Source organism: Periplaneta americana, chromosome 12 (assembly GCF_040183065.1).
Source record: "Periplaneta americana isolate PAMFEO1 chromosome 12, P.americana_PAMFEO1_priV1, whole genome shotgun sequence".
Classification (NCBI taxonomy): Eukaryota; Metazoa; Arthropoda; class Insecta; order Blattodea; family Blattidae; genus Periplaneta; species Periplaneta americana.
In genome coordinates, this window is record NC_091128.1 from 52,640,253 (window position 1) to 52,653,928 (window position 13,676).

At 36.7% G+C, this 13,676-nt stretch overlaps 1 protein-coding gene across 4 annotated transcripts in view; it reads right to left on the reverse strand.

Annotated features, from left to right (window-relative positions):
• Axn (protein axin) overlaps positions 1–13,676 on the reverse strand; it is a 223,961-nt gene that overhangs the window by 47,736 nt on the left and 162,549 nt on the right. For all 4 annotated transcript variants that reach the window (XM_069841325.1, XM_069841327.1, XM_069841324.1 and 1 more), the window contains one exon: positions 4,174–4,301. In XM_069841325.1, coding sequence (XP_069697426.1) covers positions 4,174–4,301 — 128 coding nt within the window. The remainder of the gene's footprint in view (positions 1–4,173; positions 4,302–13,676) is intronic.

Consider the following 13,676-nt stretch of genomic DNA (forward strand, 5'->3'; position numbering starts at 1 on the left):
GTTAAGGATCTATACATAACATCTCTACTGTGTGAAATTATGTAACTTTCCCATTCATAATTATTTACAACTTTTGTATTTATGAAGCAGTAAATACATGAACAGTTTCTCGTAACTGCAGTGGAAAGATTAATTCATTCACAGTGTTCTGCCCAAGGGCAGATCTTTCACTGCAAACCCAGTATTCTCCGGTCTTCCCTATTTTCTGCCTTCCTCTTAGTCTCTACATATAATCAATTTATCTTAATGTCGTCTATCATTTCATATCTTCTTCTGCCCCGAATTCTTTTCCCGTTCACCATTCCTTTCAGTGCATCCTTCAGAAGGCAGTTTCTTCTCAACCAGTGACCCAGCCAATTCCTTTTCCTCTTCCTGATCAGTTTCAGCATCATTCTTTCTCCACCCACTCTTTCCAACACAACTTCGTTTCTTATTCTGTCTGTCGATTTCACATGCTCCATTCTTCTCCATATTCACATTTCAAATGCTTCTAATTGCTTCTCTTCACTTCGTCGTAATGTTCATGCTTCTGCCACATACAATGCTACACGACACACAAAGCACTTCACTAGTCTCTTCCTTAGTTCTTTCTCCTGAGGTCTGGAGAAGATACTCCTTTTTGTATTAAAAGCTTCCTTGGCCATTGCTATTATCCGATTGACTTCCTGGCAGCAGCTCATGTTACTGCTTATAGTACACTCCAAGTATTTGAAGCTGTCCACTTCCTCTACTGTCTCATTTAGAATTCGCTAGTTTACCTTTTTTACTTTTCTTCCTACGATCATGGTCTTCGTCTTGTTGGCATTTATCTCCATTCTATAGTGCTCACAACTGTCATTCAGCTTCAGTAGCATATCCTCTTTTTCTAACAATGCCATATCATCAGCAAATCTTATGCACTTTATTCTTCTTCCTCCTACTATCACTCCTCCCATGTTCTGAAAATAGTTCTTCACTAAATCCTCCAAGTAGATGTTAACTAGGGTAGGCATCCTCTCTCTATTTCGCTTCCTCCTGACATTTCTTCTCCTATCCTGACTTTGATTAATTGTTTCATATAAAGATTCTCTTTCCAATCCACGCCAATTTTCTTTAGGATCCCCATCAGTTTATTCCAATCCACTCTGTCAAATGGCTTTTCTAGGTCCACAAAAACTATATATACTTCTTCATTCTTCTCTAGGTATCTTTTTCCGATTCTTCATAGCAGTCCAACTGCGTCTCTCGTACCTTTTCCCTTCCTGAAGTGGAAAGATAACATGTAAAATTCAAAGCTTCAATGCAGATGTGAAATTGACAAAATAACATACATTCTCTTCATTTATGTACCACTAATTAGATTATAAGTACAAAAGAGACGTGGAATGATTGCAAGACCTTCTTCAGAGGCTGAGGAAGAATATGAACTTACAACAGTTATTTTTATTAATCAGAGTAAATGATTAATTTATACCACTGATATAAAAAGACCAAAATATTACGAAAATAATGCTATACAGTATAATGCAACATATTAATTAACTTATATTAATTCAATATTTTTCCTCTTTTCTTATATCTAATTAGTTATGTCCCCTGAACACAGTAAATGGTAGGTAACAATGCTTATGTTGTTGATGAAAAACTGTGCATAATATAGAATACCCCACTATTGCTAGGAGTAATCAAATCAGTATATTTCCCAACCCGAATTCAGTTAATTTTCATGAAACTTTGTAAAATTAAATTAGTTATGAAGTAGATGAGCTGTGCTAAGTATTACAACTGTGACGAATAGTTTTTTACCACAATCATTTCTAAATTTTCTAAAAATCTATTATTTTTGTTATGCAGCTCAGTGTAAAAGGTGATATAACTCATGAAGTAATTAAAGCAGAAAGCTCTTAATGGCCATATTTTAAAATTCATATATACTACTTGCTTAGAGAATAAGATGAGTTCAAGGTTACAAAAATAATTTAATCTTCAATTTCTAAGATACAACAATCTTAAAGTAAAGAAATATATATGAATGTGAACATTATAATCTTATTATAATAAAAAAAAATTAGGCTGGAACTTCACTGCATCTTGGCATAATTTAAAGTTTTATATTTTCCTGTAATGTATAAGACAATTTGATGGAAATTCCTCTGGTTGAGTGAAAGAGAAGGCCATAGAACCTTAACTCTGACCGAATAAATAAAGTATTATTATTATTATTATCATCATCATTAAACCATACATGTTACACATGTTCCAGACTCCCTTACAACATGGGGCTTCCATCTTTATTCAATAAATTGGCTTCACACCATAATATGATGATTCTTGAGGAATGGGATATGGTTGGCTGGTACTACTTGGCTCGTCAATCAGAACAGATGTGTCTAAGCACTTAGCAGCTTTTGTAATAAAAATAGTTGTACACTAGACTAGACAGCAGTTCAGAAGGTGGTCGGCTGCTGGCGTTTGTGTCGAGAGAGACAGATAGTGAGAGAAAGGCAATGTACAGCATTGCCACATTGTACTTCATGCGTGCGTGCAATACAAATAGCTGAGAAGAGAATTTCAATTTTCAAAAGACAATAATGACCTTAGCCGTTGATTACTGCAAGCATGACAAGCCTTTTATCAGAACATTATCAAATCTTACGTTATATTAATAATGCTTATACCAAGTTTTAAGATTTTTATGTGCATTATTATTATTATTATTATTATTATTATTATTATTATTATTATGTTATCACACAGTTTTAATATGAAATGTATACGGTGTATTACTATAAAAAATGATACACTATTTAAGTAAAACTTGTATTTAGGTCTATTTCTAGACGCAAATTATTTTAGCTAGTTAGATACCTTAAAAAAATAACTACGAGTACCATATTATATTGTCACATTTCGGTCACATTTAATATAAATTAGGATTTAATGAATATTCAGTACCTGGTTTTAATCGAAGCTGCTGATTTCCTCATCAGTCCCGTCAGATTCTTCAGAGTCGGATTCTCGAAGGTGAATTACAAACTGCTCCATGATTTCGTCTCTCGAAATTTCCCTTCGATAATCCTGGCTGCTACTATATCAGTGCATTCCATTAACATCTTCCTTCCATCATTGCACTTTTTGTAAGTGAAACCTATTCTTTTCATTACGCGAAGTATAGAAGTTTCACTACCTTTGAACCCTACAGCTTCGTTCATTTTCTTTACTAGCTTTTTAGCTGTTGGAAATTGTCCTTCGCAGTACATATCTAATACTGTACGTCACAGCACACTTTCATTAAAATCATCTAATTCAGTGACTGTTTTTTCACGACAAGGATGTTTTCCAGGAGAACGAAATGTGGCAGTTCTGCTCACATTAAAAGATTTGTTTCCTTCACTAACAATTCTTTGCAAGGTTTGCAAACCCACACCACATGCTTCTGCAGTCGTCTCCTGCGTGTTGGCAACATTGCAGCCAGCACCATGATGCCCGGAAGAGTACCTTAAACGCTGCTACACAAGATAGAGACGGATGGCGACAATTACTAAGGGAGGCCCAGGCCCACCAAGGGCTGTAGTGCCGATGATGATGATGATGATGAAGATGATGATACACCTTAAACACTATTTCCTGCGTCTACCTGTGCAGTACTTGTCTTTTTATAGTATCTCCTTCCATTTATTTATCTTACACATACACAGTATATGTTAGTTTTACATATTCAATGTTTTAAAACACTCACACGTGAACAAAGTAACTCGAGAAGCACTTGTTACTGACTGATTCTGATTAGTTCTCCTGTTCAAGCTTGTGACGTCACATGCCATACAGACTACGGCGCATCTAGTAGCCGTCCGCCTTCCGAATTGCCGCCTAGTCTAATAGCACAGTATATGTATAAGCATAAGATGAGACTTGCAAGCTTTGCAAATTTAGCATAGTTCTTTGATAAAGTTATCAGCACGTGAAATCATCTATAATTCGTTGATAAGCTACCAGCAAGTGAAATATCTGGCAGTCAATGGAAAATATTAATGCCCCTTGCTCCTATATACAAAATAAGGAGACTCAGAAGAGTAATTCAATAAAATTAATGTGGCATATTAAAATTATAATGCAGTCTGGTTCTGACAACTAAAGAATTCACATTTCTTGTAATATATTTATCACATCTCTAACATAAAGTTAAATTAATACCTTGCTTGGGGTAATCACTGCTCCAGGTACAGCCCTGCGTCTACCCTCTGGAGATTTAGGTCTAGGAGACATCAGTCCTGGAGAGCGTGATGGTGTTAAGTCTGACCAAACCCTTGATACATGCTGATCTAAAAATCAAGCAAAAACATATTCAAATTATGTGACATCATTATTTAAAAGCTTTTGTAAAATAAAGGTACTGTACTTTTCTAATCCTCTAAATGTAAAAAATTATGCAGTGGAAGTGAGGGTAAAAACTACTGAAAAGTACTGTAGGTTTTGCAGTATAAAGAAATATCATCAGTTGGTGTCTAATCTTGAGCACTTGATAACTCAATTGGTATCAGCTTCATTTCCAATTTGTACACCAGTGGAATCATAACACATAATGACTCTGTTGACCAAGAGTTTATGGATCGTTACTGTCCCATTTTTCTCTATCAGAGTAACATCTATTACCAAGAGTTGAGAATAGGGTACTGCTAAGGCTGGACACAGAACTTTGTCTTTATTCATCTATCATCCTCAGTCATTAACAAATTTAAAATTTACTGCTTGAGGCCAATGAATTTACTTCCTCATTTGGACTTTTCAGTCTGAAAGTCCTTTACTCTCAGCCAGATTGAACCTATGTACCTTGGTCCGGAGGCAAACACAGTAACTCTAGACCACTGAGGATAATAGGTATAGAAATATATTGCAAATGAAGTAGTAAAATGTGACTTGCTGTTATACTGAAGCACTAGAATGGGCATGTGTATTTCTATCTCAACATCTATTAGAAATAATTCAAAGAATTATGAACTTGAATTATGAACATTTCCACATCTATAGAAGACAGATAATTAGGTCTTGCATGATTGCTAACTTATATATGTATTTAACTTTTAATCTTGCTCTGGAATGAAATAATAATGTATGAGTGGTAATCATGCCTGGAAAATGGAATATGTCCTGATTTTAGGGACAAAAATTATTGTCCCAGCAGGATGGTCAGAAAATTAAAAAATTCCTGGCTTTGCTTGAAAATCTAAGAAATACCTGACAATCTGAATTATTCAAATTATCGCACATGAATTTAGTTGAACTTTACTAGACAACAGTAACGTCTTACAGTTGGTATTTCGCTGTTTACTATTGTAATGATTATAAGTACATTATAAGTCTGTAGCTATCGATTGTGTTTTCGAGATCTACAGTAGAACCCCGATTATCCGTCACCCTATTAACCGATTGGCGGATTATCCGACTGTCTATTTCTCGCTCTTTATTTCCTTCAGAAATAAATAACTTATATGAAGTACTGTTTTGTGAAAGTAGATTCTACATATGTTTTTGCTAGAGAATGTTATTACAAGCCTTTATCGTTACACAACATTGTCTACTGTTCAAATTGGCTTTCTATAATATAACTTGTATATAAAATGTCTTCCACGGATGTTAACAGAAAACATGTTGTGCTAAGTATCGAAAAAATGTAAATAATTTGAATGGTTTGAGAAAGAGAAACTGCGGCTCATCTCGCATCAGAATACGAGATTGGAGTTACAACTTACTTACTTACTTACTTACAAATGGCTTTTAAGGAACCCGGAGGTTCATTGCCGCCCTCACATAAGCCCTCCAGCGGTACCTATCCTGTGCAAGATTAATCCAGTCTCTATCATCATACCCCACCTCCCTCAAATCCATTTTAATATTATCTTCCCATCTACGTCTCGGCCTCCCTAAAGGTCTTTTTCCCTCCGGTCTCCCAACTAACACTCTATATGCATTTCTGGTTTCGCCCATACTGCTACATGCCCTGCCCATCTCAAACGTCTGGATTTAATGTTCCTAATTATGTCAGGTGAAGAATACAATGCGTGCAGTTCTATGTTGTGTAACTTTCTCCATTCTCCTGTAACTTCATCCCGCTTAGCCCCAAATATTTTCCTAAGCACCTTATTCTCAAACACCCTGAACCTATCTTCCTCTCTCAGAGTGAGAGTCCAAGTTTCACAACCATACAGAAGAACCGGTAATATAACTGTTTTATAAATTCTAACTTTCAGATTTTTGGACAGCAGACTGGATGATAAGAGCTTCTCAACCAAATAATAACACGCATTTCCCATATTTATTCTGCATTTAATTTCCTCCCGAGTGTCATTTATATTTGTTACTGTTGCTCCAAGATATTTGAATTTTTCCACCTCTTCGAAGGATGAATCTCCAATTTTTATATTTCCATTTCGTACAATATTCTGGTCACGAGACATAATCATATACTTTGTCTTTTCGGGATTTACTTCCAAACCGATCGCTCTACTTGCTTCAAGTAAAATTTCCGTGTTTTCCCTAATCGTTTGTGTATTTTCTCCTAACATATTCACGTCATCCGCATAGACAAGAAGCTGATGTAACCCGTTAAATTCCAAACCCTGCCTGTTATCCTGAACTTTCCTAATGGCATATTCTAGCGCGAAGTTAAAAAGTAAAGGTGATAGTGCATCTCCCTGCTTTAGCCCGCAGTGAATTGGAAAAGCATCAGATAGAAACTGACCTATATAGACTCTGCTGTATGTTTCACTGAGACACATTTTAATTAATCGAACTAGTTTCTTGGGAATACCAAATTCCATAAGAATATCATATAATACTTCCCTCTTAACAGAGTCATATGCCTTTTTGAAATCTATGAATAACTGATGTACTGTACCCTTATACTCCCATTTTTTCTCCATTATCTGTCGAATACAAAAATCTGATCAATACAACTGCGCTATTTAATAAAAAAAACAAGAATAGTGTAAAAAATTATGTGAATATACAACATGAGATCTCATTTATTCCTATCTTTCCTGAGACAGTCATTACAAAGGGCTTCCTTGCTCCTTAAAAACCCGTCGTTGACAACCAGACTTAAATTAGTGAATTTCTGATCCACTACCTAGCGAGTTAAATACAAGGCCATGGAGGAAATTACAAAATATTTCATGGTATGGATTATCCGACTTTTTCAGTCAACCGTTCAGTCCATTCCCTTCATTATCGCGGATAATAGAGGTTCTACTGTACTTCGTTTTACATTGCTCCTTTACTTTTCTTGACTCTCTGCAGTTACGCACACGTATTTTTCGTTTTTCTGTTGAGCACGTGGTGCTACTGCAATTATTTTCGTAGTTCTGAGCTGTTATAAGTTATACGAGGGTTGTAAATAAAGTAGTGACCAACATAGACAGTACGAACATATTATTGAACTTACATGGAATATACATAATAATCACCAGTGTGTTCCTGTATCTTTTGCCAAATCTGTGATAACTGTTGAATACCATAAGCGAGATTGTTTCTGTTGATCTCTCTAATGGACTGCCCTACTGCATGAAGCATTGATGCAATATCTGGAAACCTCCTGCCTCTAAGTGGTTCTTTCAACTGTGGAAGCAAGTCGTAGTCACAAGCACTCAGGTCAGGGGAATACGGAGGGTGTTCCAATACTTCCCAATCCCATCTCTGTAGCAACTCAGCCACTGTTCCTGCGACATGATAACGAGCATTATCATGCAAGATGAAAGGTGGATTGTCTCCCAGGAAATGTGGATATTTGTGCCGCATAGCTGACATAGGTAGAATTTATAAAACAGTTATATTACCGGTTGTTCTTTATGGTTGTGAAACTTGGACTCTCACTCTGAGAGAGGAACATAGGTTAAGGGTATTTGAGAATAAGGTGCTTAGGAAAATATTTGGGGCTAAGCAGGATGAAGTTACAGGAGAATGGAGAAAGTTACACAACGCAGAACTGCACGCATTGTATTCTTCACCTGACATAATTAGGAACATTAAATCCAGACGTTTGAGATGGGCAGGGCATGTAGCACGTATGGGCGAATCCAGAAATGCATATAGAGTGTTAGTTGGGAGACCGGAGGGAAAAAGACCTTTGGGGAGGCCGAGACGTAGATGGGAGGATAATATTAAAATGGATCTGAGGGAGGTGGGATATGATGATAGAGAATGGATTAATCTTGCACAGGATAGGGACCGATGGTGGGCTTATGTGAGGGCAGCAATGAACCTTCGGGTTCCTTAAAAGCCATTTGTAAGTAAGTAAGTAAGTAAGTAAGTAAGTAAGCTGACATAGGTTGTGTTCAAGAAAATGTTGGTAGTAGGCTGTACAGCATGGCTAATGATAACACCTTCAATGTTGTATGCCACTATCGGCATGACTTTCACCCTAGAGGTTTATATCACACCTTTTTTTTGGACATGATGATCTTTTTTGGTGCCATTCATTAGACTGACGCTTTAGTTCAGGCTTGTATGCTGTGCCCACATCTCGTTAATGGCAATAATACGTTGCAGGAATACGTCCCCTTCATTGTGGTACCTCTGTAGGTGGAGTTGAGCTATTGCATATCAGTGCTTCTGTGCTTCTGTCACATTATGAGGAACCCAGAGTGCTGAAATTTTTCTCATGTGGAGATTTTTCTTCAGGATGTGCCACAGAGTTTGATGACTGAGTCCAACATCGATGGATAATTTATTCTCGTGCAGTTTAGCAATAGAAACCTCGCACTAACTCCACTTGTTCGTCACAAATGGATGGGCGATCTGTGTGAGCCCTGTGTGCCATCTCATTCCAACCTGTACGTAATGCAGAGATCCATCTTGTAACTGTCTAATACGGTAGTGCATCGTTACCACAAACTTCATGTAACCCTTGATGACATTGACGTGCATTTCTACATGGGCTACTTCAATTTTTATCCACGATCACTGCTCAAGTTTAGTGAACATACTTTAGAGTTGTTAAAAATAGTGCTCTACATTTAATCACACACAATAACAACATTTATTGTCACAGCAACTGGTTTTATCATACAATACATCGACAATATTTTCACCAGTTGTGTCGAATCACATACAAATGCGCATGACCCATTCCCGGCAGTGTTGCCACTACTTTATTTACAACCCATGTATGTTGAAGTGTAACTATAAATGATTGTATTCTAAAATCAATACAAGAAGAACAGACTATCCCTCAACTAAATAAAGGGAATTATGAGATGAAGCTTTATGCTAGCTATGCAAGTAAGCACCATAAAACTCACATAAAACTCGAAAATATAACCATTCAATTTGCACTTTTAGGTAAATTACATAGATACTAATTTTAATTTTTTTTTTCTTACCAGTTGCTACATTTCGATTGGCCATGCAGATAGAAGTGACATCAAGGACCATTTGGCCACATCCAAACACAAAAAGAATGTGAGCTGAGCTTCCACCACAAAACCACTGTCTAGCTTTTTTGTAACCAATAAGTCTGAGGAAAGTAAAGTTGCAGCAGCAGAGACTATGTCTGCATTCCACTGTGTAAAACACCACTAATCATATAACTCCAGCATATGTATAAGCAAACTGATATCAGAAACATTTAATGACTCCAATGCAGCTAAAAAGTTTTCAGTGCAAAGACAAAACTGAAGCACTGGTGAATAATATAATAGATCCTTTTGTTATGAAGATATTGAAGAAGCTTTTTCAAAACATAACTTCACTGCAGGTACTAGTAATAATTGTGGATTGTGTATAATGGCTTGCATATTTAGGTATTACAGGAGCCATGAGGACTACACCAACAATGGCTTTCGAGGCCCTGCTGTGTTTGCCTCCTCTGAATCTCGTAATTCAAAATGCAGCCATGTCTGCTGCAGCTGCCTTGGCCAATGGCTAGGAAGGGTGGAGCGCTTGGACACACACATATGATAGTATGATTCTTGCTCAACATGTAAATCCTCCTGTTTGCATTATTCTTTATAGGAAAAAATGGTAAGTAGACTGACTACCTTAACCAATTTCCACCTGGTAGTTTGGTGTGGTTCACGGAGGGCTCCAGAACTGACAACAGAACTGGAGGAGGAATTTATGGTGTAAGGCCCGTAACACACTTGCAGAGTTTTCACCAGCAAGAAATGTGTTGCGAGAAAATTAAAAACTTGATAACATGGATTCAAATGGACGTCCACACACTGGAAGAGATTCTCGCTCAAGGCAAAAACCTCGCGCGAGTTTCTCGCTGGAATCGGTAGCTCAGCGAATTTTCTTGACACATTCATCAAAGATGTTTGACATTTATACTCTTTATGACGACTGAATGTAGAAAAAGATACCACAGGTAGCGATGAATTGTATTGTTTTTATTTGAAAATGAGGAAAGATGGCTGATAATTGCAGTCAGAGACTTATCGAACTTGTACGATGTCACCCGTAGACCTATTTATATGATACACAGGATGAAAACTATAAAAACACGAAACTTAAAGAAGAAATCTGGAGACAAACATCAGATTATCTGAAAATAAATAGGACTATATTTTATTTTGATGAGATTTAATAGTATTAATTAAACATTTGAAATAATGTATCTATATGTCTTAACAGTTTACATAATTTTAATCAGAACATAGCAAAGAATCCTCTATCATACCATGAATAGCAAAAAACTGAAGTCCATTCAACCTGAAATAATGCCTAAATGTATCATCATTCAAATCGAAACCAGTGTCCAAAACTCGCCCTTATTTTCGTAAGATACAATGTGATTTTCAGATATTTCTAGCTTTAATTTTAGGCCTACTTTTTCTTTTCATTAACAAAATATTTTTATATAATTCCATTTCCTCATCATCTAGAGATTCAGATTCAACATAGTAGCGTTCGTACATAATTTGTAAAGTACGACAATATACGTAAATAATGTACATAACCTGTAATATTTCCCCCCAACGAGTGATTACTATAATCAGAAAAATGCTTTCTGCATGACGACAGTGCAGAGATGATCACAGCGAGGTGTGATCTGTGATAACGAGAACTTGCCAAGTGTGTGGAGGAAGGCTCTTCGCCTCTTTCTCGCTAGCGAAAACTCTTCAAGTGTGTTAAGGGCCTAAGACCTAGGGATAGAATATCTATCCCCCTTGGTCAATATACTATGGTTTTCCATACTGAAGTATTTGCTATATTAGATTGTGTTTACGAAAACCTAAAAAGATCTTGCCAACACATGAATGTCTACATTTGCTCTGATTGCCAAGCTGCACTGATTGCACTAAGTACACATGGAGTCAACCTGGCAACTCTATCCAGAAGAAATAAATTACAACTCATCTGGGTCCCAGCACAGTGGAATGTACAGTAATGAACAAGTCGACCTATTGCCCAAGCATGAAGCTTCAATCCAATGCTATGGCCCAGAACCTTGTGTTGGCCTCTCTAAGTGTTTAATCAAACAAGCTCTGAAGAAGAATCTAATGAAAGGATTCCTTGAAGCTTGGAGATGTGCAACAGCTATGAGACAGGCTTAACTTCTTACTGGTGAACCAAAATCTAACTATGGTAAACTTCAGTAAACGACTCCTGGTCTAGGCTGACCAGATATCACCGATTTCCAGGGACAGTCCCTGGTTTTCAGTTGCTGTCCCCGTGGAGCAAATGTCTCTTGTCCCCAGAAGCTTTAATTTTGTTTCAGTAACATTTTACTGGAACTACTGTGATTCATGCACATTGCTGAATGGTTCTCAGTATTAGACAGAAGAACCTGGGAACACAGTATGAGACCGATATTCTGCACTCTTTGAGAAGAACATAACATCTTTGTCTTTGGTCATCATAGCATTCACGTTGTGCTGAAGCATTTTAACTACCACAGCGTCCTTTTTTAAGTAGTTCAAAACTGAAAAATTTTGTGACAAACCAAAAGGTTAAAAGTGGTATGACGTTTTTCAACATTGAAAAAAAATTCCATTCCATTTGCAAATCTTCTCAAAATAGTGTCATTAATAAATAATGTGTCTTCCAGGCAGTAATTCTTCAGTAGAAAGATTTTTCTCCACAATGAACTCAATCTGGACTGATGAAAAGTCAAGAATGAAAGTTGAAACAATTAAAGCTTTGTTACAAGTGAAAACAAACTTTTATTTTTTATGTGAAGCTGCGTGGCAATGAACAGATCCTCAAAAAGATACATTCTTCAGACAAGTACTTGTAAAATGTGTGTGTTAGAGTTCAAAGTGTACAGTATTATGTGAAAGACTTTCATGCATGTGTCAGTACTGAAATTGAATTCTTAGTGTGTAAATATGTATAGGAGTTACGTGTATTTATGCATTTAATTCAGAAAGTTAAGATACTTTACAAATTTAGTGTGCAAAGTTTTATCATTGTGCCTATCTACTGTTATATTTTCTGCAACATTTCAACGGAGAGTGACTAGATAAATGTTTGTAGTTTTTCTTGAAATTGCTGATGTTCCCTGCTAGACCATAAAAAACCTGGTCTTAAAAAGGAGAATTCTAAGAGGGGTAACTGGACTTTTGACTGGACACTGCCATCTAAATAAGCACCTACACATATTGGCCTTAGTGATGACCCAAATTGTGGGTAATGTGAGGTGGAGGTTGAGTCGTCACTTTGCTGCATTGCTCAGGTCTAAGCCAAATCAAGCATCACTATTTCGGGAAACGTATATTGTCTAGGAAATTGAAGCCAGTGGCATTGCAAGGCTGGTATCGCATTACAGTCTCCTGGGTTGATTTCCAGATCATGGGGTGCACAATGGGTAATTTGTGTCTAAGTGCTTTAATTGAAATATACATCCTTAAATCAAAAGAAGAAGAAGACGAAGAGAAGAATTATCCCATCCTGTCCTAAGACTGCATCTTATCTCTCTAAAGAAACACATAGTCTACCATGAATTGGTTGTTTCACAATCTCTTCATGAACTGTTAACGTCTAACCCACCTAGCTGTGGATGGATCAACGGCATAATAGTGCCTGACATTGGAAGCATTCCAACCAGCATCAACGACAGCAAATACGCTCAAGCAAACGTCCACTTCTGTCATTCTGAAGTAGAGTGAATCAGTTCATTTGTTTCCTTCAAACCATACTGTGAAAAGTGATACAACATCTCGCATGGCTAGAACGAATTAGATTAAATCAATTCATTGATCTGTTATACATACAAATTGTGTGAGTGATTATTATGATAATACTGAAAATACTGAGTAAGACACTCGCAAAGTATCGAAAAAAATGACATTGAATTACGTTACAGAACACATTAAAATAAGAAAATAAAAGGATCCCATTAGGATTCGAATTTAAGTCTTTACACAAGCAGTCTCCTAGAGTAACCACTCGGCCACTTAAGTGCTGTAATGTTCACTGTTTTTGGTCACTCTAAAGATGTGGCATTCCTTATCATCAAAACTTTTCTCATGTTCAAACAAAGGATTTCGAAAAAAAAAAATTGTAATGATCCTGTTTAATCATAAAGAAACCTTTCGCACATACTGCAGCCTCTTATCTTTCACTTTAATGCTTTACTCATCAAACGTCATGTGGTTGCAGATGTAGTGAACAGGCACTTTTGGTGCTGTGTATGTTCAATGTTTAATTCTTCTAGCCGGGAAATCTTTCTGTCCACCATGGTACATACATGAATTTTG